The 26,282-nt window shown below is 56.4% G+C and overlaps 1 protein-coding gene across 2 annotated transcripts in view; it reads left to right on the top strand.

Annotated features, from left to right (window-relative positions):
* The window catches only part of PRKCB (protein kinase C beta), a 318,005-nt gene that overhangs the window by 146,258 nt on the left and 145,465 nt on the right, over nucleotides 1-26,282 (top strand). For both annotated transcript variants that reach the window (XM_066275842.1, XM_066275841.1), the window contains exons 3-4: nucleotides 4,316-4,398; nucleotides 23,841-23,952. In XM_066275842.1, coding sequence (XP_066131939.1) covers nucleotides 4,316-4,398; nucleotides 23,841-23,952 — 195 coding nt within the window. The remainder of the gene's footprint in view (nucleotides 1-4,315; nucleotides 4,399-23,840; nucleotides 23,953-26,282) is intronic.

Raw genomic sequence — 26,282 nt, 5'->3', positions numbered from 1 at the left:
GGCGCTGGGGGTGACTCCTTGGCCTCTGCCCCAGGCGCTAGAGTGGCTCTGGTTGCAACAGAGCGACACCCCGGAGGGGCAGGGCATCACCCCCTGGTGGGCAGAGCGTCGCCCCTGGTGGGCGTGCCAGGTGGATCCTGGTCGGGCGCATGCGGGAGTCTGTCTGACTGTCTCTCCCCGTTTCCAGCTTCAGAAAAATACAAAAAAAAAAAAAAAGCCATAAAAAAAATTTTATTATTAGGTGAGATGCAGGAAGGCAGAGAGACAGACTCCTGCATGTGCCCCAACCAGGATCCACCTGGCAAGCCCACTAGGGGGTGATACTCTGCCCATCTAGGACTGCTGCTCGGCAACTGAGCTATTTTAGCACCTGAGGCGAGGCCAAGGTGCCAGCCTCAATATCCAGGGCCAACTTCGTCAAATGAGCCATGGCTGCGGGAGGGGGAGAGAGAGAGAGATAAAGAGAAGGGGAGATGGTTGCTTTTCCTGTGTGCCCTAACTGGGAATCAAACCAGGGACTCCCACACACCAGGTTGATACTTTACCACTGAGCCAACTGGCCAGGGCTCCCCATTTCTTATGACTGAGTTTCCCTCCACTCCCCAATTCCTGCATCTTTTTGTTATCTCATTATTATTTCTTTTTAAAAATATTTTAATTTACTGATTTTAGAGAGAGGAAGAAGAGAGAGACAGAGAGAGAGAGAGAGAGAGAAAGGGAGGGGGAGAGAGAAACATCGGTCTATTCCTATGTGTGTCCTCACTGGGGATTGAACCCACAACCTATTCGTATCATGATGATGCTCTTACCAACTGAGCTATCCGGCCAGGGTATCACCACTGTTTCTTATACCTATTATTATTATTATTATTATTTTTGCAAGATGTATATACTTTAATACTTTTTTGTTTTTATAGGAACTAAAACTTCTAAGTTCTTGTATCCTGGAAACGTCTTGTTTTGTACTTTTAGTTGAAAGCTTTGTCGGTGGTTTCGGTTCAAAATGGATTTGCCTAAACCTCTGAAGATACTGCCCTGTCCTATTCTAGGATTGAAAAATGCTGACAAGAAATCTGATGTTCACGTTATTTTTGCTCCTTCTTGGTAACCTTCCCCTTCCACCCGCCTGCCCCTGCCGACACCTCAGAATGACGTGCTTGTTTCAGCATGCTGTAGAGTGGCCTTGTGTCGTCAGGGTCACCCTGAGTCCAGCGGCCCAGCCTTCCTGTCTACCCCAGCTGGGCCCTCCGGGGGCGCCTCCCGTGTGGGCTGCGTACACCCTCCTGTGGTGGTTGATCCTTGACTGTTGCTGGCACATCGATGGGTGGGAGGGGTTCACGCCCAGGCTCATCGGCTGCAAGGTCTGGCCACCACTGTGGAGGACCGGCTGTGAAGCACCGGACTCTTGGCAGTGGGACTTAACTTCGGCAGAACCCTGGTGCCTGCTGAGTTGGGCTCTTGAGTGTGTCACTTGTGGAGGTGTGTTTGGGCGGGGCTATGACGTGGTCTGAGGCTCCTCGCAGGGTGCGCTGGGGCCTCCTGGGAGGTGCAGGTCAAGGTCAGCCGCGGGCCTGTGTTCTGCCTGGGGCTGCCCCCCCCCCCCCCCCCGCATGAGCTGCAGAGCGATCTGTAGATGGCGGCTACCTCTCTGCTGGGCTCGGAGGCGCCTAGGAGATGCCAAGCTGCGAGCCAGCGCTGGCTGCTGGTGGTGCAGGGGCTGGGGCCACTCAGCAGAAGGCATGGGGTTCGCAGAGGTCTGATGCTGTTTGTTTGAGAAATTTTAGGTCAACCTGAAGCACGAGCCAAAACAGGCTATGTATTCTGTGGCGAAGCTACTGCTTGGGTGGGCCCGCCAGTTGGGTAGGGTGGGGTCTCAGGGAGTCACCAGGGCGGGGCAGACAGTGTGAGCTGGGTTGACTGATGGAGACTCTGCTATGGTGCCTGCCTGCCAGCTCTGTGTGAGTCTGTGGGGGAGGCAGGCCCTCCAGCTCTCGCTCTGATGCCAGACAGTTCAGTTCCTCCCTGCATGTTCTCGTTGCCTTTTGAGCCGCTGCCCCCCGAGCTGGAGCTCAGAGGGAGTGAGACTGAGTGAGTCGCCCGAGTCCATGTGCAGACCCTGTAAGAAGAGCCGCCTGGGAGTCCAGCAACCACCCCCCCCGCCCGGCTCCCTCAGCTGCCATCTCTGCTGGTGTTGACCTTCAGAAGTGATGGGACTGCTCTTCCTGGCACTGGAACCCTGGGCTGGGGCGCCTGCTGTGGGGCTGGGACCCCTGGACTCCTCAGGGGGGACCCTCTGCAGCTGAGCTGTCCCTCCCGGTTTCTATCTGCCGAACGTGGGTGTGGGACCAGCCTGTGCTGCCTCTCCCGCCCTCCTTCCAGCCTTCGATATGGTTCCTTCCTTTCCTCTTCTTCGTGGTGGGACTCCTGTTCAGCTGGGTTTCAGGCAGGTCTGCATGACAGCTGGTCTGTCGTTCAGCTGTGGTTTCAACATGATTGTGGGAGGGTGGGAGTGCCGAGTTGACCCAAGCTGCCATCTTGGCCGGAAGGGACAGTTCATTCATTCTTTGGAGGAGTTTTTTGTTGTTTTCTCTTGGAAGCAGTTTTCGGTTTGCAGACGAATTGATTAGAAGGTATCCTGTTCCAATGTTACTCTCTTAACCTCACTCATTTCCATCCCCGTTCCCCAGTTCTCTCATCAGCAAGCACTGTGCGTGAGTGTGGTGCATTGGTTACGATCGACGAGCCAGTATCAAGACGTTATTATTAACGAACAGCCATTGTTTTATATCGGGGTTCACTCGTTGTGTGGTACATTTGGTCAGGGAGCTCACCGCCACAGTATCCTGCAGGCTGAGAGTCACTGCCCTAAGAGCCTCTCCTATCCTCTTGCAGTTTACCTGTGGAAGAAACTGTTTGGTTGTCTTAGAGTTTCCCACTTTCTTGTGTATTTCTTTTTTCCTTCTCATCCAGTGCCTCCCTGCGGTGTCATGTCACACATGGCACTGTCATTTGTATTTTCTGCAAATTGGACGCCGGATCAAGATGCTTTGATTGGTTTGAGTTTGACTATTTTGGCAAACGCACTCCCTGGGCGGTGGGGTCCTTCACAATCCTGCCGCGTGTGTGTGTGTGTGTGTGTGTGTGTGTATTGTGATGTCAGCAGCCACAGAGGAGTGCTGCCCAAACCCTTTCTATCACTGGTGTCGTCCTGAGGTTTCCGGTTCTGTTTGCATTGCCTGAGATGTTTCAGGTGCCCAGCACAGCGGTTAGACAATCATATACTTTACAGAGTGTCCCCCCAATGATTCCAGGACCCATCTGGCCCCATCCATCCAGTTATTACAATGTTATTGACTATGTTCCCCATGACCATTCTGTAACGACCAGTTTGTACTTCTTAACCCCCTTCCCCTTTTTCAACCATCCCCCCATCCCCCTTCTTTCTGGCAACCATCAGGACACCTGAAACTGATACAGAAATAATAACTATAAACTCTTACTGCAAAATATAATAAAATTAAAGGAAACATTCTGTCCCTGCAGCGTGGCACCCATCCCATCCACCAGGAACCCACAGTCTAGAGAGTTTCTTTAAGGTGATCGGAACCAAGAAGCTGTAAAAGAAGAGTTGAACAGAAATTTCCATTTTACTTTGTATCCATTCTCTGGTTCTCCCTTAACCCAAGTATGCAGTCCCCAAATAGCAGGGCCATGCGTAGATGTATTTATCTCAAACAAACTCAGATACAGTGTATGTATGTATGTATTTGGTTGCAAACAAGAAATGTAACAATGTAAACATGGCGGGGTATTTCTTCCATTCTTCTTCCACTTGACGGGACATTGGTCTGGGACATTGCTCCTGGCTGAGACCGGGGCGGCGAGGGCTGGCCTCTCCTGCTCATCTGGTTTCTGCAGGCCCTTTGCATTCTCTGCAGCGCCCTACGTGCGGTTCTAGTGTTTAAATACGTGTATTTCTTACGCACGATGACCCTAAACACAAGCCAGCTGCTTCACGTGCTGCCCGCTCTGAGAGGCAACGCTCTGTCCCCAAGCTGGGCCACCAGAGTGATCACTCAGGGAGAGGAGTGTCCTTTTGAGCCGATGTAATCTTTTGACCCCTAGTTACTTTAGAAACTTAACTATGTGATTTGCAAGATGTCACATCAGTGTAACCAAAGAGTTTGTTGCTTATTCCGGGATACAGCCTTTCTTTGTCGTAAAGCCCAGGTTTGAACCACCTGATTCCCCCTCCCCCCCCTCCTCCTCCACTCTCCCTCTTCCCTCCCTCATGCTGGTCTTTTCTCTTTTGCAGTCTGCTGTTTTGTTGTACACAAGCGGTGCCATGAATTTGTCACTTTCTCCTGCCCCGGCGCTGACAAAGGTCCAGCCTCCGATGTAAGTAACCAGCACTGGTCACCTCTCTTGGTCCACCATCTGTGCATCCTTTTGGGTGAATGTGAGTGATGGGGACCCTGAGTCAAAGAAGGTGGGATGGTCTCATTCCAAGACATGTAGTGGCCCTTATAGCCTTAAGAGACATTTTTCTTTTCTCTTCTCTTCTCTTAATTAAGTGAGAGGCAGAGAGGCAGACAGAAAGATTCCTGCATGTGCCCTGACCGGGATCCACCCATCAAGACCCCTGCCTGGCGATGCTCTGCCCATCTGAGGCCGCTGCTCTGTTGCTTGGCAACTGAGCTATTTTTAGTGCCTGAAGTGGAGGCCATGGAGCCATTCTCAGCACCCAGAGCCAACTGGCTCCAACCATTTGAGCTATGGCTGCAAGAGGGGAAGAGAGAGAGAGAACATGCAAAAGAGAACGGGGGGGGAGAGGGAGAGGGGGAAGGGTGGAGAAGCAGATGGGCACTTCTTCTGTGTGCCTTGACCAGGAATCGAACCCGGGACTTCCACACACCAGGCTCTACCACTGAGCAAACTGACCAGGGCTGACATTTTTCATTTTAATGGTAAAAACAAAAACCACAATATTTTGAGAGGGGTGTTTGTGTGATTATACAGGAAACCGTATACTTTTCCTACTGTGATTTTGCTCAATGTCTTTATAAGAATTTTTTATTAAATTAGTAGGGATAACATTGGTAATAAAATTATGTATGTTCCATAAATGTGTTCTCATGTTGAGGGCTGAGGCATGGACAGTGGTGGGCAGGGGCTTCGTTGTTACTGCTACTGTGCAAAGGTAGTTAGAATAGTACCTTACCATCCATGTACTTTATAGTCTTTGTTAGAGAAGTCTTTTTTCTATTTTTTTAAAAATTTTTCTTTGTATTTTGCTGAAGTGAGAAGCAGGGAGGCAGAGACAGACTCCCGCATGCACCCGAACGGGATCCACTCGGCATGCCCACCAGGGGGCGATGCTCTGCCCATCTGGGGTGTTGCTCTGTTGCAACCAGAGCCATTCTAGCACCTGAGGCAGAGGCCACAGAGCCATCCTCAGCGCCTGGGCCAACTTTGCTCCAATGGAGCCTCGGCTGCGGGAGGGGAAGAGAGAGACAGAGAGGAAGGAGAGGGGGAGGGGTGGAGAAGCAGATGGGCGCTTCTCCTGTGTGTCCTGGCCGGGAATCGAACCCGGGACTTCCACACGCCAGACCGACGCTCTACCACTGAGCCAGCTGGCCAGGGCCTGTTAGAGAATTCTTGACAGCAGGGTCCAGGAGCTCAGAGGATCGACTTTGTCCTGTGTCTGCACGTCCCCCAGCAGGACTGCAGTGTGGGACGAGGGCGGCGTCTAGGCAAAGTAGGCAGATCATTTCTGTTTTAATCAATTATGAATTGATTTTTAATATGGGTTCGATTTTGCATTAATGGTAGGATATAAAATTGCCTAGCTGAGTAAATAAAGGTATTTAGGGAAAACCAAAGACATACTGATTTAAGGAACATATTAAAGGGAATGATGGGATGGATATGATAAGGTGATGGCCAAACTCTCGGCGGGAGTTTGTCTGAAGTCTGGGGTATACGCGGGTGATTGTCCTCCCAAGAGCCGTTCCGGGGTGCTTGCTCTGTTCTTTCTGGCAGGGGCCGTCTTTCCCGCTAGGCATTGACAACGCCCGAGAGCTTGCCCTCCCACACCGCTTCGTAGCCAGTGAGTGAGCAGGGACCGCAGTCTGCTCAGCGGCATGTGTGGGAAAGCCTGGGGAAGGCTTGTGGCAGAGACTTCCCTTCCTGATAAGAGAAGACAGCTCTTTCTTGGCCCTGCTGGTGGCGGTGACAGCCCTTTGGGACAGGGAGGGGGACACGCCGGCATGCTGAGCCCGGCGGAGCGGAAGGGCTGAAGGAACCTGAGTCACTGGTGACGCTGATAAGCCGCTGAGCCACCTCTGAGTTCTTTCATGCCAGACTGTGCCTGGGAGATAAGGCGCTCAGGAGCGGCTCAGGGAAGGCTCGTGGTGGGGCGTGCTTTTCCTCTCTTTTTCTTTTGAGAGAGAGAGAGAGAGAGAGGGAGAGAGAGAGAGAGAAGGACAAACAGACAGGGAGAGAGAGAGATGAGAAGCATCAATTCTTTGTTGAGGCACCTTAGTTGTTCACTAATTGCTTTCTCATACATGCCTTGACTGTGGGGCTCCAGCAGACTAAGTGACCCCTTGCTCAAGCCAGTGATATTGGACTTCAAGCCAGCAAACTTTGGGCTCAAGCCAGCAACCTCGGGGTCTCGAACCTGGGTCCTCTGCATCCCAGGCCGACGCTCTATGCACTGCGCCACCGCCTGGTCAGGCTGGGGTGTTCTTTTCCACGCAGCTGAAACTTTCCCAGGAGGACCTTCCACCACGCCCACTCTTCCGTTGCCTAGCAACGCGCTACGATCAGGGTGCCCCTGCCTGCAGCTCTCACACTAGGTGTCTTACTCTGCTCCTGTTTGGGCCCAGCTGCCTGGGGTTTTCTGCTTCGACTGTGGCGCGTTCCTGCTCTGTTCTTACCCACCTAGACTTGACAGCCGCCCTCGGAGTGGGGACGACCCGGTGTCACTGAATTTGTTTAACGCTTGCTAACCTTTTACAAACGGCCGTTTGCCACGTCCCTGCAATCCAGGGCACGTCTGTTGCCATGGCAACACGAACACGCCGGTGCTCCTGCCGCGGGGACTTTGCTCGGGAACTGGTACTTGGGGTTAAGGACCGCGAGCTGCACGGAGCCTCCGCGGTCCTTTCCAGCCTGTTTGCTCCCCAGAGACGAGGTCGGGACCCTTTGTCACGTTGCCCTCAGGTCACACTGCCTGGCCTCGTCCCATCCCCGGGACAGTGGGCAGGGAAGTGTGGGGGGACAGCTTGGGTCCATTGTGCAGCTCTGACTGTTCGTGCAGACACAGGCTTGAGACTCAAGGGGCGGCCAGGAAGATGGTGTTTCCCATAGGCTGTGTCCACAGGGGTGGGCAGACGAAGGTTCACAGCTGTGAGCACACACGTCTGTTTTTGCATTATGGTTTATTCATTATTGTCTTACTTTCCATGCGAACAACTGTAAACCTACTTTTCCCTGCCTCTGCGTTTTGTTGACGTCTTCTGTTGCCTAAGACGGCAACTCAGCTCAGACTGGCTCATGCGAGAAGGGGAATCCTCGGTCCCTGGAGCTGGAGAGCCCAGACGTCCGCTTCCGGGGGCCAGAAGCGAGGTCCTCAGGGATCTGCCCGTGTCTTGTTGATCTTCCTGTTTTGGCTGTGGTTTCAGAAAAATGTTTCTCCCAGGGGACGATGGTGACCATCTCACCTTGGGTCTGATGTGTTCTCATGGCTGCAGCTCCACTGAGAAGAGGTGACGTCTCACTGGACCACGGGCGACCCGGAGCCGGAAGGGTGGCTATGCCGATTGGCCAGACCTGGTCATGTGTCTGCTCCTGGGCAGGAAAGGCAGGCCCACGTACCTGCCCGTCATTTGAGAGTGGGGAGAGAGAAGGCCCCTCAGAAGAGAGCGAGTGAGAAACCACCGGCCGTGTGGAGTCAAGCGTTCACTGGCTCAAATGGCCAATTCCGTTTGCGACCTTCGGCCAGTTCCTTACATCTCTCTGTGCCTTGGAGTGCTCAGCTGAAAATAGACAATAATAGCCCCTACCATATGGCGTCGTTATGAGTACCCAATGGGTCAACAGCTGTAGAAGCGCTCAGGACAGTGCCTGGTACCTCGCAAGGGCCGTCGAGGTGCAGAAGGTGGAGATGATGACAGTGGATGACGGTGACTACGTACGTAAGCAGGCAGCAAGGGAAGACGTCTGTGGAGTGACATCTGTGGAGTGAGTCTGAAGAACTAGCAGGCTCTCTGCCTGCCACCTGGCAGCTCTTCCTAGCCGGGTGGAGGCTCCATCAGGGGTGGGACCCCCTCTTCGTATGAATGGAGCTTCGCCGCCATTGCCGCGGCCCATTGCCTTGGGCATGGGGACAGCAGGAGGCACCCTCGGCAGCCAGTGTGCCCGGCACTGGGCAGCCTGCTTGGGACGAGCCTGTCTCTGGACATGGTCCCGAAGAAGGCTGGTTGGCACCAAGGAGGATGATGAATTGGTCCGGACGACTGAATTGGCTTGGTTCTCAGTTCATTGACCCGTTTCTGCTGTCCGTGGTCGGAGGCCTGATTAAAGATCTGTGCGCACCTGTTCCCCAATCTGACCAGGCTCTTTCCCTGGCTGCCCCCGAGGCCGCCGCAGGTTTGGAGGAGTGACTCCTCCTGCGTGACCTTGGAGCAGCTGGTGTGGGCAGGCTCGTGGAGCAGCGGGCACCGTCTCCATCCGGGAGAAAGGGAGCTGCCGGGCTCTGTCCTCTCCCCTCTGCTCGGCCAGTCTGAGCTAGCAGACAGGCTGGGGATGAGGACTTTGTCTTCCGTAGACAGGTCCGGACTCCAGGTCACGGAATATCAGGGTGCCCCAGGAACTTTGTGAACTGGGCACCGTCCCAGGAATCCCAGTTACTCAGCCAGTTCTTCAGGACCAGTGGGGACAGACCTGTGTGGCACCCACCATTTGAGGACCCGCAGTGGCGGAATTCCTGGGTGGTGCTTCTGGTCGCCGACTGGCGTCCTCCTGGTTCTCCCTGGTCCCTTCCCTGGCCGGGAACTCTCAATTCTGCCATCTCATGGACCATTTCAGGCGCATTACGCATGGACACTTACAGTGCTGACCCACGTACACAGCCTCTGGAGAGATCTTCTCAGAACAAGAGAGAGAGAGAGAGAGGTTGTCTTGGAGGGCTGGGACTAAGGTGAGTCCCCGCCCTCCTGGGCACAAACTTGAAAGAGTTCTCATCCGTGCCTGTGGCCCTCTGGTGGCTGGATAGATGATCTGGGATGACCCCCACTCACATGACGGGCAGTGAGCACCTTATTGGCCTGGGAGGCTTTGTTCTCCTCCCTGCGTCCTCATCCATGCAGCTGGCCAGCTGTGGCTCGGTCACCTGGTGGGCTCGGGGTTCCGGGAAGAACAAGGAAACCTGCCTCAGGCCTAAGTGCCTTTTCAGCCTGCACATCGTCGTGTTTGATAATGTCCCAGTGGGTAAAGTCGTCCCTTAGACAAGCCCAGATGGCAGAGAAGTAGACTTCGCTCTTCACGGGCGGGGGAGGATCGCTGGTACGTCTCCTGCAGGTCGTGTTGACTCAGAAGGCCCCTGGGGACAGAATGTCTGGAGACTGTCACAGTGGACTCCGTGAAAGATGCAGGGGTCTTGGTGTCATTCAGAGGGTCATCGATGGCCGCACTGAGACAGAGCACCTCACTTATCCCCTGTGCCCGACCCCCGGCTGACCAGCCCTCCTGCTGCTACCAGTGGGCAGTTAGGCAATGTGTCGATCATGCCCAGAGACGGTGGTGGTTGGGAGGGTGGACTGCAGTCGGACTCAGGGCCAGTGTCCAACGGTGCCGGTCGCTCACGAGGGACACACTCTGGTGTGCCATTCCCCTCTCTGTGGCCGTTTCCTCACCTAGAGCCTGGAATATCAGTGCCAACCACGTCAGTTTGTTGTAATAACTTTTTTATCTGTAAAATGAAAAAGGGGTAACAAAAAAAAATAAATAAAAAGGGATCAACAGCAAAAGGATGAACCCGCTTTATGAGAGTGTCAGCCCAGTGCCCATCACGCAGTATCCGTGTCAGCCCAGTGCCCGTCACACAGTATCCGTGTCAGCCCAGTGCCCATCACGCAGTATCCGTGTCAGCCCAGTGCCCATCACGCAGTATCCGTGTCAGCCCAGTGCCCGTCACGCAGTATCCGTGTCAGCCCGGTGCCCGTCATGCAGTATCCATGGTCACGCAGTATCCGTGTCAGCCCGGTGCCCATCACGCAGTATCCGTGTCAGCCCAGTGCCCGTCACGCAGTATCCGTGTCAGCCCAGTGCCCATCACGCAGTATCCGTGTCAGCCCAGTGCCCATCACGCAGTATCCGTGTCAGCCCAGTGCCCATCACGCAGTATCCGTGTCAGCCCAGTGCCCGTCACGCAGTATCCATGTCAGCCCAGTGCCCGTCACGCAGTATCCATGGTCACGCAGTATCCGTGTCAGCCCGGTGCCCGTCACGCAGTATCCGTGTCAGCCCGGTGCCCGTCACGCAGTATCCATGGTCACGCAGTATCCGTGTCAGCCCGGTGCCCGTCACGCAGTATCCATGGTCACGCAGTATCCGTGTCAGCCCGGTGCCCGTCACGCAGTATCCGTGTCAGCCCGGTGCCCGTCACGCAGTATCCATGGTCACGCAGTATCCGTGTCAGCCCAGTGCCCGTCACGCAGTATCCATGGTCACGCAGTATCCGTGTCAGCCCGGTGCCCGTCACGCAGTATCCATGGTCACGCAGTATCCGTGTCAGCCCAGTGCCCGTCACGCAGTACCCGTGTCGGCCCGGTGCCCGTCACGCAGTATCCGTGTCGGCCCGGTGCCTGTCACGCAGTACCCGTGTCGGCCCGGTGCCCGTCACGCAGTATCCGTGTCAGCCCGGTGCCCGTCACGCAGTATCCATGGTCACACAGTATCCGTGTCAGCCCGGTGCCCGTCACGCAGTATCTGTGTCAGCCCGGTGCCCGTCACGCAGTATCTGTGTCAGCCCGGTGCCCGTCACGTAGTATCCGTGTCAGCCCGGTGCCCGTCATGTAGGCCCGTCACGCAGTATCCGTGTCAGCCCGGTGCCCGTCACGCAGTATCCGTGTCGGCCCGGTGCCCGTCACGCATTACCCGTGTCGGCCCGGTGCCCGTCACGCCGTATCCGTGTCAGCCCGGTGCCCGTCACGCAGTATCCGTGTCAGCCCGGTGCCTGTCACGCAGTATCCGTGTCTCTGTGGGCCGTTCAGCTGTTCCACCATCGCCCGGACAATTGACTGTGCCGATGCTTCTCTGCCCAGAGCATATTCGTCCGTCCGGGGAATCACTTGACCCAAAACCTCAGGTTCCGTGGCGAAAGCCAGAGAATCTGTCTGTCAAATTCCAGCACTGCCCTGGACTGCTCCCGTTATCCTGGGGAGAAATAATTAGATTTATGACACTAGGTTTTCTATCCTCAAAGTGTGTGTGGGAGGGGGATAATGCTTAACTCATCTTTTTTGGGTCCGTGTTTGATGAGAGACTGATGGAGCGACATTTAGAATAGGGTCTGGCACAAGGAAGGCACCCTCTGCATGGTTTCTGAATTATTCCTAGTAGCTGCGGGCGGCTCCCCGGGCTCAAGAAGGGCTGGAGGTGACCCTCTGACCCGCCAAGGGACAATAGCTAATAATAACATTTATTGAGTGGGCTGGGGTCTGTTCTAGGTGGTACAAAAAGATTCTTTAGCAAGGTTGTCTGTCTAAAAGTACTTTCTTCAAAACTTGTGGTCTTAGAAATAACTCCTTATGTTTTATAATGAAGACATTGACTAAAAGCTCTGGTTAATGCTCTGTCCCCCTCCACCCGACTCCATCGCCAGATCAGGTCAGTGACGGGTGATGGTGTGCAGGCCGAGTGTGCCCTCTGTGTTCTGAATCGGGTCTCACTTCATGAAAAAAAAAATTTAAAACGATGTTCTGTGTTGCATGTTGAAGACTAAATGGAAAAGAAAAGGGATTTAGAAAGGCGGTGTCATATTTACATATTAAAAAGATTATGTAGATAAAATGCTCATAATGTCTTTGAACATCCGCTAGAAATAAATGGACGATTTTTTTTTCTAGGAAATTTCAAATTGCCAATTTTCTCTGAAGAAGAAATTGAAAACCAGACTAAGGGAATTACCCACGAGAGCAATGAGAACATTTCCCAAGAAATGTTTCTTCTCCCAAAACCCCACAGCCTTAATAGACTTCACTGGAAAAAAAAATCATTTTAAACTTGAGTGGAATGAAGCATTTCTGTTTGTTTTTAAACAGTATCAGGTTTCAGAGAAAAAGTAAAGCTTCGTGACTATTTTTTTTCATTGGAAGTGAGAGAAATCCAAGTCAGCAACAGGACCAGAGAAGGAGACGGGCTCACGGAAGGGACATTGAGTACGGAGGGAGGGAGCTTTGGGGACAAGGGCCTCTGGAGTCGAACACAAGGTGCTTCTCGTTGTCACCTGTATCAGCTGGCTTTGCTGCGTAACAGACCGCCCCAAAGTTCGGTGGCTTGAACACAGCAACCGTTTATTATTTCTCGTAGTTCTGTGTGTGGTGCTTCTGATCTGGGCGTATTTAGCGCGTTTCTGATGGGCTCTCTCGTGTGTCCTGGTCAGCTAGTGACTTCTTGGCTGGTGCTGGGTCACCACTTCCAATGGGGGGTAGGGGGCTTCCTCACAGCACCAAGCAATTTTCAGACACTGTTGGGTGCCTTTTAATTCGATTCCATTCTGACACTCTACAGAGAGGGGGACGGAGAGAGGGAGGGAAGAAGAGGGAGAGAGAATCAGATACCACAGGTTAAGGCAGGGGTCCCCAAAATTTTTACACAGGGGGCCAGTTCACTGTCCCTCAGACCGTTGGAGGGCCGGACTATAAAAAAAACTATGAACAAATCCCTATACACACTGCACATATCTTATTTTAAAGTAAAAAAACAAAACGGGAACAAATACAATATTTAAAATAAAGAACAAGTAATTTAAATCAACAAACTGACCAGTATTTCAATGGGAACTATGCTCCTCTCACTGACCACCAATGAAAGAGGTGCCCCTTCCAGAAGTGTGACGGGGGCCGGATAAATGGCCTCAGGGGGCTGCATGCGGCCCGCGGGCTGTAGTTTGGGGACCCCTGGGTTAAGGGCTCCGTGCTCCACCGGTGGCAAGCCCAGGTTGTTAACTGGGCTTCTGATTGGCCGGCGATGGATGAAAGGTGCCAGGGACCCCCTCCAACTCAGGATCTCAGTTCCAAAGCCCAGGGTGGCCCCTGCGCTTGTGACAGACTGGCTGTCAATCAGAGGCTCCCGTGACCCTCCTTCGTGGGTCCCATTAGTTTGCTAGAGCCGCTCACAGAACTCAGGAAATTCATTTCCTCACCAGATGACGCCTTGATTACGAAAGAACGTAACTCGGGGAGCGTCAGGTGGAAGAGGGGCGCAGGCAGGGTGTATGGGGAGGGGCGCAGAGCCTCCACGCCCTCCCCGGCACCACTGTCCCCACATCTCCACGTGGCCACCAGCCCAAAGCTCTCCAGAACCCATTCTCTTGGGTTTTTGTGGAGGGTCCATCCCATCAGTGCAATTGATTTAAATTATTGGCCATTGGGGATTGAATTCGATCTTTAGGCGCTCTCCCCTCCCCCTCCCCCTCCTTGGAAGTCAGGGGGAGGGGCTGGAAGTTCCAACCCTGTAATCACATGCTTGGTTCCTGTGGCAACCAGCCCCTCCCCCCTCCACTGTGCTTTCTAAAAGTCACACCATTAACATAACCAAAGTCATCGTACCATTGCCATCCCTGGAAATGCCAAGGGTTTTAAGAGCTCTGTGCCAGAAACAGGAGTAAGAGCACATATTTAGTTCTCTCTCCTTCTCCTCCCTCTCCTCCCTCTCCCCCTCCCTCTCCCTCCCTCCCTCCCTCCCTTTTTTGGCAAGAGAGAAAGAGGAGGGGGAGGGGGAGAGGGAAGGGTGGAGAAACAGATGGTGTCTTCTTCTCTATGCCCTGACTGGGGATTGAACTCGGGACGTCCACATGCCAGGCTGATACTCTACCACTGAGCCAACTGGCCAGGACCACATATAATAACTCTTAAAAATGTTTTAATTTATTTATTGATTTTTAGAGAGAGAGAGAGAGAGAGATTTGTTGTTCCACTTATTTTTGCATTTATTGGTTTATTCTTGTATGTGTCCTGACCGGGTCTCAAACCTGCAACCTTGGCGTATTAGGGTGACTCTCTAACCAACTGACGTATCTGACCAGGGCACATGTGTAATAACTATTTATTCTTTATTCTCCCGTATGAGGTAAGCACCATTGCTATCACTCCCAAGTTACAGATAAAGAAACTGAGGTTCTCAGAGAATAAGTGGCTCTCCCAAGAGCTCATGGCCAGTGCACGGTGGAGCCACGACCCAAACCCAGGCGGCCTGGCTCCCAGGTGTTCTGCTCTTACTCTGCACCCCAAACTGCCTTCTGACCTCAGCTCCGTCCCCCTGCACAGACAGCCCTTTCCTCGGGGAGCTGCCCGTCTAGATACGCACCCCAGGAGCTCTGTGACCCCACAGCCTCAGCCCCGTGGGGCCCATGCACGTGGACATCTGCCCTCAGCTTCAACGACCTGACCTCCTCTTCTGGAAATGGAGAATTTGGGTTTGAAGCTTCTGGGTTTAGTCTGGGCTGGTCGCATGGGTTTGGAAAACTCTTTATTGCCCGGAAAGCGCCCGTCTTGAGGAATTCTCGTGCAGTGACGTTTTCCGGCAGCCCGAGTCCCGGGCGTCCTCCGAGCTCTCCGCACCTCCAGCCCTGTCCTTCAGTGGTCAGCAGCTCTCGTTGTTTCAAGAGCTCTGACTGCTCTCGTCGTTTCTCCACTGAACGACTGATTTTCATTCCGCTGTGGAAGTAACACGTCGCAGCAGGACGTCTGCCCTCTTCACACACATTTAAACGCGCCCAGGACGGGGTCGCTGGCCCTGGCGCAGTGTGTGCAGCAGACCTCCGAGGTGGTTCCTGTCGCGGCACGAGGAGCTTGATGCCCCGCTGCCCCCTCCCCCAGCCCCTGGCCCCCACTGTTCCACTCTCGGATCCTGTGAGTTTGGCTATTTCAGACTCCTTCCTGCGGCCGGTGGCGCAGGGTCCTCCCGGGTCCTCCCGGGTCCTCCCTGTTGGGTCCTATTGCCACCGACGTTGTTCCTTCTTTTGACAACTGGAGAAATACTCTGTTGTGTGGATAAGCCCCGTTTTCTTTATTCACTTACCTGCCGGGGGACATTGAGGTTGTCCCCACACCTTGGAGTGGCCACGGGAGTGGCTGAGATCTCCTGGAGATTTCGATTTCAACCCTTTTGGATAAACATCCAGAAGCGGGGTTGCCGGATGATATAGTAGTTCCATTTTTGTTGTTGTTGTTGTTGTTTTGAGGAAAATGCCAAATAGGTTAGGGACTTAAAGAGACATTTCTCCAAAGAGGACGTGCACAGAGCCAACAACAGGTAGGAAGGAAAAATGTTCAATCGTCAGGAAAGGTGAATCACATCCCCGGTGAGATACCACCTCCCACCTGTCAGGATGACTCTTTAAAAAAGAATAAAACCAAACCCAAAAGACAGCGGTATCGGCAAGCACGTGGAGGGATTGGAACCCTGGCACGCTCTTGGGTGGGGGCGGGGGAAGGCAGGAGGGTGCGGCCACTGTGGGAAAGCGTGTCTGCCTCTGAACTCGATACCCGTGGAACTGGAGGGTGGACCCTCTCTTGCGTTCACCTGCTGTCCCCAGTATTCCGTCTGGGGCCACGTGACTTTGAAAGGACGCACCGCATCCCATCTCTCTGGACGTCTGACTTCGAAGCCGGCCAGACCGGGCAGGTCCATCAAGCAGTCAAGTGCGTGGGAACAGCCAGCGCCCCTCTGGTGCCCGGGGCACCCTCTCCGGAGGGGGCAGCCCCCGATGCAGCTCCATCTCTATGTTCCCGCCTGCTATTTTAAAGGACCGACGCCCAGATCTGCCGGTTTGCTGAGAGATGTCTGAGCCTCCTGATTTCAGACGCTGACACGTAACTCGAGAATTCCAGCCGTGGCGGTGTATCCGAAAGCACGTGTAACCCGTACGGGCTGCGTTCTCTCTGCGGACCCCCCGGTTGACAACCTTCGTCTGCGTGTGTCAGCCGGTCGGGGCTGTCAGCAGCCGCACCCCTCATCCCCTGCCTAGCAAGGGAGAAGGTGGCCATGACGTAGGCTTCCTCAAATCAACCTTCTTCGGGGAGTTAGGGAGAGAACAAACAGTCCGCCAAGATGGGGAGCCCTAAGCGCAGGGAGGGGCTGGGTGTCGCCCATTTCTCACCCCCCAGGCGCAGCCCTGGCGAGGAACCCGCCCCCGTGGCGCCCCCTGCTGGACGTGGCGCCCTCTGCGTGCAGCGGGATCTGCAGGTGGGTTGGCTTCTCTGCTCTGCGTGTCAACGAGTTAACTCCGGCCCCCCTGGGCTGGCTGCAGAGACGTCCACGGGGACTCAGCTGGGCTTCCTGTGTTTGGCCAGTCCCCCACGCCGCCGGCCACCCCCAGACGCGGCCACTCGCATCCTTTTCCATGGGGAGAACCAGGCCAGGCCGCCCTCCCCTCCGCCCCAGCCTCTCTCACCTGTTCTGTACGCTGCAATGCCTTTGAAGCACCTCCAGCCTTGACTTGGTGCCTCACCCTGCTTTGGGGGCTCAACGGCGTCCACTAGTTCTGTACCGTTCCTTCTGATATTCCAGTGGTTGGCTGGGGGTCAGGGCAGAATGAACTGTGCAGGGTGCTTCTCCTGTGTGCCCTGACCCGGAATCAAACCCGGGACATCCACGTGCCAGGCCAACGCTCTACCACCGAGCCAACCGGCCAGGGCCCCTGTTTCTTTATTTTTAAGATGAGGCTGATGATATACCCACTTCATAGGGATGCTATGTGAGTGTTAAATAAGTTACTATATGCAAAGAGCTGAAAACAGTGCCTGGCATATTATGTCACTGCTTGCTCGACCCAGAATGGTAGGCCTGCGTGGGCCTTTAGGTCTTACTTAGTTCTGTTCCTTGACTCTTTAACTCAGCCCATCCTCACGCATCTGCTGTCTCGAATTCCTTTTTACCCTGTGACTGTGCGTCTCCCCGGTCCCACTGAGCAATGGTAAACTTGGGGGGGCCTCGTCCTCTGTGCTCCCCGACTTCCCCTACCCACACATCCCTGCATCGCCAACTCCCATGGTACCCCGGACGTGATAATTACAGCTAGCGCTCACGTGGCACTTGGCCTGTGCCAGCTGCTGTTCTTCGTGACTTGTATACGCTAACTCGCGGCATCCCCCCCCCCCCCCCGCCCGTGACACAGATAACTCTCTTACGCCCATTTTATGGAAGAGGAAACCAACTTGCCAGGTCCCACGACTCGTAAGAATCAGATTCTGGATTTGAACTTGCCCCGGCCTTGGAGGGACCAGGGCACAGAAACCAAAGCACAGAGAAGAGGTCAGGGAACCTGCCCAAAGTCACACAGCTGGGAAATCCTTGTGTTGGGATTCGGCCTCCACGCCAGGGCCTCTGTGGCGGGCGGCTGTCAGGCAGCTGGGCACTGCCCTGCACCCAGAGGTCAAGCCAGCAGCATCTGCACAGATCGGGGCCCCGTGTCCTCGTCTTGCGTTTGGGCGAGCCCAGACTCCACGGGGACAGAGGGGTGTGCAGACCGTGCCACTTGTCCCTCCGCTGGCCCACGGGGCCGCAGGGGAAGGAGGGGTGTTTTGTGGGTGACGGAGGATTCGTTTATAACAGGAGGGCGGGTGGCCTGTTACAGTGTGGCTGCTCCTTGAACCCACGGCTGTGTTACCGTGATCAACAAATTCACACTGTGGCCTCCACAGGAAGAGGCGGGCCCCTCTGTGAGCAGCCTGGACCACCCAGGTTGTCAGAACTTGAAAAGCCCCTTGGGAGTACCCCCTCCCCCTGGACCCCTTGTTTTCTGAAGGAGGAACTGAGAGCGACTGAAAGTGACTGGCCAAGGTCACAGATGTAGTTTTTATTTTCAGTTAGCTTTCAGCAGCAGGTGCACGCTGCACGCCAGTCACCCCGCTCAGCACAGACCCGTCATGATCTCATGAATGTCTGCCAGTTTAGGAAGCAGAGACATTTATCGTATTCTGTTCAGCAAACGCTTTTTATACAGTGTTCTACTCAGAGCCGGGCACTGTGCTGCGAGCCCTTGACAAATACTAACTCATTAAGTCCTCACCATCCGATGGGGATCAGAGCTATTGTTATTTTTATTTTAAAGAGGAAGAGACCAAGGCACAGAGAGGTCAGGGAACCTGCCCGAAGTCACACAGCTGGGAAATCCTGGCGCTGGGGTTCGGTCCCGGGCAGCCTGGCCTCGCAGTGCGGGCTCCTCTTCCGTTGTGTCTCGCTGCACGACGGCTCTTCTTTCCATTTTGGAAGTGAGATCGATCGTCGAGGCTCAGATGTCTGCAGCAGCTTGTTCAAGGCTGCCTGACTGGAAGTTCCCAGCAGAGCCGGGATGGAACTTGAACTGCCTAGCTGTAGAGGCTGACTCATGGTCACTCTACTCAATCCCCTTCTGTGGGGGCGGAGGGGTCTGAGCTGGGGTCAGGGGACGGGGCTGAGGCGGAACTGGGAGCCAGGCCGGTGGGTGGAGTTGGGCTGGTGTCTGCTAGGCCCATGGGTGGGGGGGTGTCGAAGCATGACCCCGTGCAGCTGGACTGCACCCAGAGCCCCGGCCGGGTGGCTTCAGCCCCAGGTACACCCCCTCCTCCTGCAGATCTTAGCTCAAACTTCACCCCTGGATCTCTCTGTCCAGCGGAATCTCTCCCTTCCATGCTGTGAGCCCCACGACCTCTCCTTCCCAGCATTTGAAAGCATCCGTTTGTGCTTTTTTTCTTCACTGTCTTTCTCAGCTCGGCTGGGAGCCCAGGCGGGCAGACCCTGTGTCCGATTCTGCTCCCCTGGCACTGGACACATGCAGGGCGCTTGACAAATATCTGGTGACTGAGTGGAGAGAGAAGGCGTGACTCTTTGCCGGAGGGGAACAAACTGGCCCAGGAAAGCTAGAAGTTCAAGGAGCGGGAGCAGAGGGGAGGTTTCCTGGAAAAGTGACAACTCCGTGCACCTGGGGACGCCCTGACGGAAGACCTCTTTAATGAGCGCCTTGCTCTGTGTCAGCAAAGGTTCTAAGCAATTCGGTCACTGTCACCATCCCAGGCAGGGAATCTCATCGTGACCGCCGGTGAACAGAAGGCACAGCTCACGAGCAGGGGAGCTGGCGTTTGAATCGGGGCCCCCCCACCCTGGAGCCTCACAGTTTACACCCGGGACTGGCCACCTCTCCGTGGGCACTGGGTCCTCTAGCAGGTTGAGGGGAACCTGGCTGGTCTCACTTGCTGGAAAGCTAGTGGCTTCACATACCCCAAGGACCCAGCCTGGGGCTGGATCTGCAGGTCCGGTGCTCTGGGCCTCGGTGCCACGGGGGTGGGGCGCTGGCCCGTCACCCATGGACGCAGCCTTCCCCGTGGAAACTCAGGAGAAGGAGGGCTCGCCCCTCTGCCTGAGGGGGTGCTGGCACGGGCCCTCCGGGGCTCAGCGAACGGAGGCAGCGTGTTGACTCCGGCCTCCTGTGGTTGCTACGCCGGTCAAGGTTGGGATCGGTGCGGGGGTTACACACTCGGATGCCTGCAGGGCCCAGGCCGTGTCCCGCGGGTGGGCTGGGCCGGGGACTGTGGTGACTTGCAGCGTGTAAGCCCACCCGAAGGGCATGGTCAGGCATGGGCTCCAGCGTGGGGCTGGGCTGCCTTCAGGGGGGCTGGCTCAGGGATGCCATTCTGAGGAGCACACCATCGCCATGAAATGGTGGCTGCCCCCGCTGGGAGGCCCACCCAGGGCCTGGGCACACGTCTCTGCAGGAGGTTTGTGCACATGCCGGGGAGGATGGCGGAGCCGGGTTGGGACCTCTGACCTAGCTAATGAACTGAGGTCGCCGGTGGGAACAGCATACCCTGGAAAGCTGAAGACTCGCTTAGCATTAATGACAACTAAGAAGAGTTGAGGGGGAAAAAAATTATTTTTTTTTGAGAAGGACATACAGTAAAGTTCCACATGTGATGTTTCTCTCTCTCTCTCTCTCTCCTTTCTGGGCTGCCAGCCCAGATTCCGGGTCACCCCCTCCTCCGCCCCTCTCCCCCTTAGCTCAGCCCAGCACCTGCACCACACAGTTCCTTGTTCTGAGTTCAGATTGGCCCACGGCTCTTCCTTGATAAACTGCACTGTCGCTGACCAGACCTTGGTCCCTGCAGCAGGGGTGGTGGGAGGCCTGAGGCCAGATGCTCTCCTCTCCTGCCCACTGAACTGGGTGCTGCTGTAGGCGGGACAGTACGCAGGGTTGGCAGAGGTCGGCATTTCCAGTAGCTTCTGGAAGAATATGTGGGTGGGAATAACCGTGGAAGTTCTGAGGCAGACAGCCATGCTGGCAGAGGGGTGGGTGGCGGGTGCAAAAGGCGTGTTGCTGGATGATATTCTTTAGAAACCCAGGATATGTTAAGAGAGTAAGGTCCTGGCCGGTTGGCTCAGCGGTAGAGTGTTGGCCTGGTGTGCAGGAGTCCCGGGTTCGATTCCCGGACAGGGCATACAGGAGAGGTGCCCATCTGCTTCTCCACCCCTCCCCCTCTCCTTCCTCTCTGTCTCTCTCTTCCCCTCCCACAGCCAAGGCTCCATTGGAGCAAAGTTGGCCCGGGCGCTGAGGACGACTCCATGGCCTCTGCCTCAGGTGCTAGAATGGCTCTGGTTACAACAGAGCATCAGACCCAGATGGGCAGAGCATCGCCCCCTGGTGGGCGTGCCAGGTGGATCTCAGTCGGGCACATGTGGGAGTCTGTCTGACTGCCTCCCTGCTTCTTACTTCAGAAAAATACAAAAAAATTAAAAAAAAAAAAGAGTATGTCACTGAGGTGGGAATAGAGAGAGAGAGACCAGTGGAGCATAAGAGAAAATTCAGAGATGAACAAAGGACACGGGAGAAGTTGGGGTGCAATCAAGGAGGCGTGTCCAGCCAGTGGGAAGAAGAGCATTCCTTCCATGGCTTGGTGACGGCTGACCATGCACCAAAGAAAAAGAAAATCACGGCCCTGGCCGGTTGGCTCAGTGGTAGAGCGTCAGTCTGGCGTGCAGGAGTCCTGGGTTCAATTCCCGGCCAGGGCACACAGGAGAAGCGCCCATCTGCTTCTCCACCCCTCCCCCTCTCCTTCCTCTCTGTCTCTCTCTTCCCCTCCCGCAGCCGAGGCTCCACTGGAGCAAAGTTGGCCTGGGCACTGAGGATGGCTCCATGGCCTCTGCCTCAGGCATTAGAATGGCTCTGGTTGCAACAGAGCAACGCCCCAGATGGGCAGAGCATCGCCCCCTGGTGGGCGTGCCGGGTGGATCCCAGTCGGGCGCATGCAGGAGTCTGACTGCCTCCCCGTTTCCAACTTCAGAAAAATACAATAAATAAATAAATAAATAAATAAATAAATAAAAGAAAATCACAGGTCTGTCCTCGGAGCCCCCGCTGAAGCACATTGCAAGGAAGAGAATGATCTCAGTGTAGAAAGTGAAACCAGTTGGGGAGAGCTCTCTAAATACAGCAGCAGGAACAGACCCGAGGACAAAGGGGAAGCAGCAGACAGCTGTCACCTGTCATGCGGAGAGAGGCAACACTGGGAACTGAAACAGGAATGAGGGCCGCGGACAGAAGATTCCTGAAAACCCCGCACACTTACTAAACAAGGGTGTCCGGCAGCCACTCACTGCGCTCTCGTCAGCGTGGGAATGAGATAGGTTCCTCTCGCGGCCCCATATTCAGAGGAAGAAAACGAATATTTAAAAGGGTTCAGTGACTTGCCCCCCGGAGTCCCAAAGCCGGTCCCTGCCAGAGCTGGGTGTTCCATTTGAGCACCCTGACGTCCACGCTGACTCCGGATCTTAACCTGGGAAATCGTATTTAAAGTTCGGCTGAAGTTGACATGTCACTCTTGTCCTTCAAGCGATGGAGCTGTGGGCTATTTGCCGAAGGGGTGGGGTGGGCGGAAGAAGGTGTGGTGAGTCACGTGCTGGGGCTGATCAGGTGCCCCCCCCACACACACACGGATACAGTTACCTGTTCTGTGGTCTCTCCAGGAAGATCCTGGAAGATCTGCACCCAACCACAGTGTCACTCAGCTTCTGACATTATATAAACAACGCTTCATGTTCTCGAAATCTCAGCCCCCTGCCATCCCAAGGGAAGGCTTCCCTACGTCTGTCTCCTGGGGAATTCTTGGCATTTTGCTTGCCACCTGGGGGCACAGTGGTCCCTGTTGTGTTTCCCTCTGTGGCGGGACCTGCTGGGGGACTTCCGTGGCCCCCGGGGGGACAGCTGACACCCCAGGCAGGGTGCTCCCCCCCCTCTGCAGACACACGCTCTCTGCTTAGGCCCCCTTGTAGTGAGCGCACCCTTCCGGCGTTTCCCCACAGTGCTGTAAATACCGTAAATACACTTTGTATCCTTTCTCACGTTTTCACAAAACACTGCAACATGAGACCTACACTCTTCTGCACCTTGGGTTTTTTTCCCCCCTTCTCTTCATTTTCACTTAAAAATCGACCCTTGAGAGTGCTCCATGTCAGTGCAGACAGCTTCCTTGTTCTTCCTACCTGGGCGGAGTGCTTGTGTCCTCGTGCAGCCGCATGCTGGTTTAAATAGTGCTCCCCCCCACCCTCGCCAGTCACACCTGGCTTGTTTGAAACCTTTTGCTCTTAAAAACCTCTACTTCAAAAAAACAACCGTGAACATATATTATTTCTTGTGCTGGAGGGCTGACTTCCAGCATCCATCCCCGAAGTGGGGTGATGGGGTCCAGAAGGAAGAAAAAGGAAACATTTTGTGCTTTTGCTGAGCAGACAGCGCCCGCTTGTCCTCCTCGGACTGGCCTGCCCCCCAGGGGCGAGGTCCTTCTCTGCCCAGCTTCTCGGCGGGCGATGCTGGGGAGAAGGGGCTCAGCTTTCATTCTGAGAGCTGTCGACTTCATTTAGCAGGAAACACACACACACACACACACACACACACACACACACACATAATGTGCACGGTGATGCGCGGTGTCTTCCGGCCAAGGTGAAGGGGCAAAGGGGACCAGGGAGGTGTTGATACTTTCTTTTAAAGGAATTGGCCCTCCCCCCACATGTCCCATTGACCAGAGCTCAGTCACACGGGCACACCAGCTGCAAGGGAGGCTGGGAAATGGACTCTGGCCTAAACCTCGGGGATTCTGTCATTAGAGGGAAGATTGGGCATGGGTGGAAGTCTTACCGGGCTCCGCCACGCCCTGCGGTCTCCGTACTGGACGCGGAGCTCTGCTCTGTGGGGGGTGAGGTACCAGCACATGGCCTCACACCCCCGACTCAGGATAAAGGGGAGAGGGAGGAGAGAGGAGCTAGCGGACCCGTGTGATGGACACACCTGTCACCTGGTTCTTGCTGTCTGCGGAGTCCGTTCTGTGGGCAGGAACCAGGAGGCCAGGCTCTCGGATGGAGATCTGTGGGCACAGCGAGCGTGCCGGGGCCGGAAGGGGACCTGCAGCTTCTTCCTCGGTGACCCACCCTCTGCGAGTCGGGCGGCCCGTCTGGGCGCAGAGCTCCCGGGATGGTCCTCCCCGTGTTCGGCGCATTGTCTGGCGACACCCCGGGCAGAGCGAATGTCCACACGCCTCACGCTGACGCTCACCTCTCTTGTCTGTTTCCCTCGGCCTCAGGACCCCCGGAGCAAACACAAGTTTAAGATCCACACATACTCCAGCCCCACGTTCTGTGACCACTGCGGGTCCCTGCTATACGGACTCATCCACCAGGGGATGAAATGTGACAGTGAGTACACTTGCCCTTTGATGGCCGCTGCCTCCTCGTGGCGTGGGGGGTGGCCGGGGTCACGTGCGGTGCCTTCTCCCATGTTCTGGGGGGCCTGCTGGGCCAGCTGTGTGTGGCCCGAGATGTGGTGGCTGGAAACGGTGACCACTCAGTTAGCCCGTGGTTCTGCAGGGCAGTCCTGTGGGTCTGGGCTGCGCTTACCCAGGCACGGAGGGTGGCTCAGCCGGTTGGCGGGGGCTGTCTGGGCCTGGATGGCCTCACCCACCTGTCCAGAGCCCCGGCTGTCCCTGGGGGTGTGGGGATGACGGGCCACATGTCCTCCATCCCCAGTAGGCTGGCCTGGGCCTGCCCACACGGCTTTTGCCTGGTCCCAGTGCATTAAGACAGCGAGTCCTGTGGACTGAAGCAAGTCCCGGGGCGAGGGTCCCACTCAGTGTGGAAAAGGGCATTTCACGGGTGTGGACATGGGGAGGCGGGGACACGTTGGGGCCATCGCAGCCATTTCCCATCACGGATGTGCAGGGCCCAGCTGTCTCCGCACGGGGAGGGCCTGCCTCTCACCACACCCCCGGCTGAGGTAGACGAGGGTGGCGACTGATTCTCTGCCAGGCCGGGGTGGGCCAGGCCGGGGTGGGGGCGGGGCTGCTCTCTCCTGAGCAGAGGCCCGAGCGGCCCACGGGGCAGGGGACAGGCAGGCTTTGAGGGTTCCCACTGCAAAGGGACGGGGACAGTCGGGGTGCTGGTGGCCCCCAAGGCCTGTTGACCAGCAGCAGGCTGTGCGGTCACGGGGAACAGAAGGAGGCATTCACAGAGGGAAAGAGGGACAGAGCACAGCGCAGTGTGAGTGGGGTGGAGAGAGAGAGGCGGGGAAACGCACTGCAGCACAGACAGACAGACAGACGTGGGGGGGATGACACACAGATGTCCCCAGGCACAGGAAAGGGGACGAGAGCTACAGAGGAGGTGAGCGAGAGAGAGAGACAGACACTCAGGCCAGAGGAGGGACAGACAGACCCCCGGACAGGGTGTTCGGGGGTGACACAGAGAGGCACTCACACAGGCTCGTGCAGGGGTACAGAGAGGGAGCGAGGCCATGAGACAGAGACAGGGTCCCCGAACCGTGTGACCCCTGTGACACCGGTGGCTCGGGGTCAGTGTGAAGACATGTTTTGTTCCTCTCACCCGCACCTAAATCCTTCTCCTGTCATTAGTCATGATGAATACTACAGGGCTTCATCCACATGCTCTCAGGGCCCGTGGCCCCCAGACTCTGCCCCCGACCACCGTGGGTTCCCCGCTGCGCCCCTAGCGGGGCATTGCCCCGGGGGTCTCTCCCAGGGTGGCGCCCCTCCCGGGGGTGGGCTCATGGCCGACGCTGGCGGATGTGGATGTGCAGAGGCCCAGTTCTCTTGTCACCGTTCGGGACGACTCTGAAGGGTCGTTGCGTCCGGGAGCTCCCCGATGCTCAGCCTCAGTGCACCCCCAGCCCCGCCCTCCCCGGCTCATATACACCCCCCCCAGCCCCGCCCTCCACGGCTCACATACACCCCCAGCCCCGCCCTCCCCGGCTCATATACACCCCCAGCCCCGCCCTCCCCGGCTCATATACACCCCCAGCCCCGCCCTCCCCGGCTCACATACACCCCCAGCCCCGCCCTCCCCGGCTCACATACACCCCCAGCCCCGCCCTCCCCGGCTCACATACACCCCCAGCCCAGCCCTCCTCGGCTCACATACACCCCCCCAGCCCCGCCCTCCCCGGCTCACATACACCCCCAGCCCAGCCCTCCTCGGCTCACATACACCCCCCCAGCCCCGCCCTCCCCGGCTCACATACACCCCCCCCGCCCCGCCCTCCCCGGCTCACATACACCCCCCCCGCCCCGCCCTCCCCGGCTCACATACACCCCCCCCCGCCCCGCCCTCCCCGGCTCACATACACCCCCCCCAGCCCCGCCCTCCCCGGCTCACATACACCCCCCCCGCCCCGCCCTCCCCGGCTCACATACACCCCCCCCCCCCCCCGCCCTCCCCGGCTCACATACACCCCCCCCCGCCCCGCCCTCCCCGGCTCACATACACCCCCCCGGCCCCGCCCTCCCCGGCTCACATACACCCCCCAGCCCCGCCCTCCCCGGCTCACATACACCCCCCAGCCCCGCCCTCCCCGGCTCACATACACCCCCCCCAGCCCCGCCCTCCCCGGCTCACATACACCCCCCGGCCCCGCCCTCCCCGGCTCACATACACCCCCCCCGCCCCGCCCTCCCCGGCTCACATACACCCCCCGGCCCCGCCCTCCCCGGCTCACATACACCCCCCGGCCCCGC

Source organism: Saccopteryx bilineata, chromosome 4 (assembly GCF_036850765.1).
Source record: "Saccopteryx bilineata isolate mSacBil1 chromosome 4, mSacBil1_pri_phased_curated, whole genome shotgun sequence".
Lineage (NCBI taxonomy): Eukaryota > Metazoa > Chordata > Mammalia > Chiroptera > Emballonuridae > Saccopteryx > Saccopteryx bilineata.
Note: the sequence above shows the minus strand (reverse complement) of the source record. Positions and strands in the feature narration are given on the sequence as shown.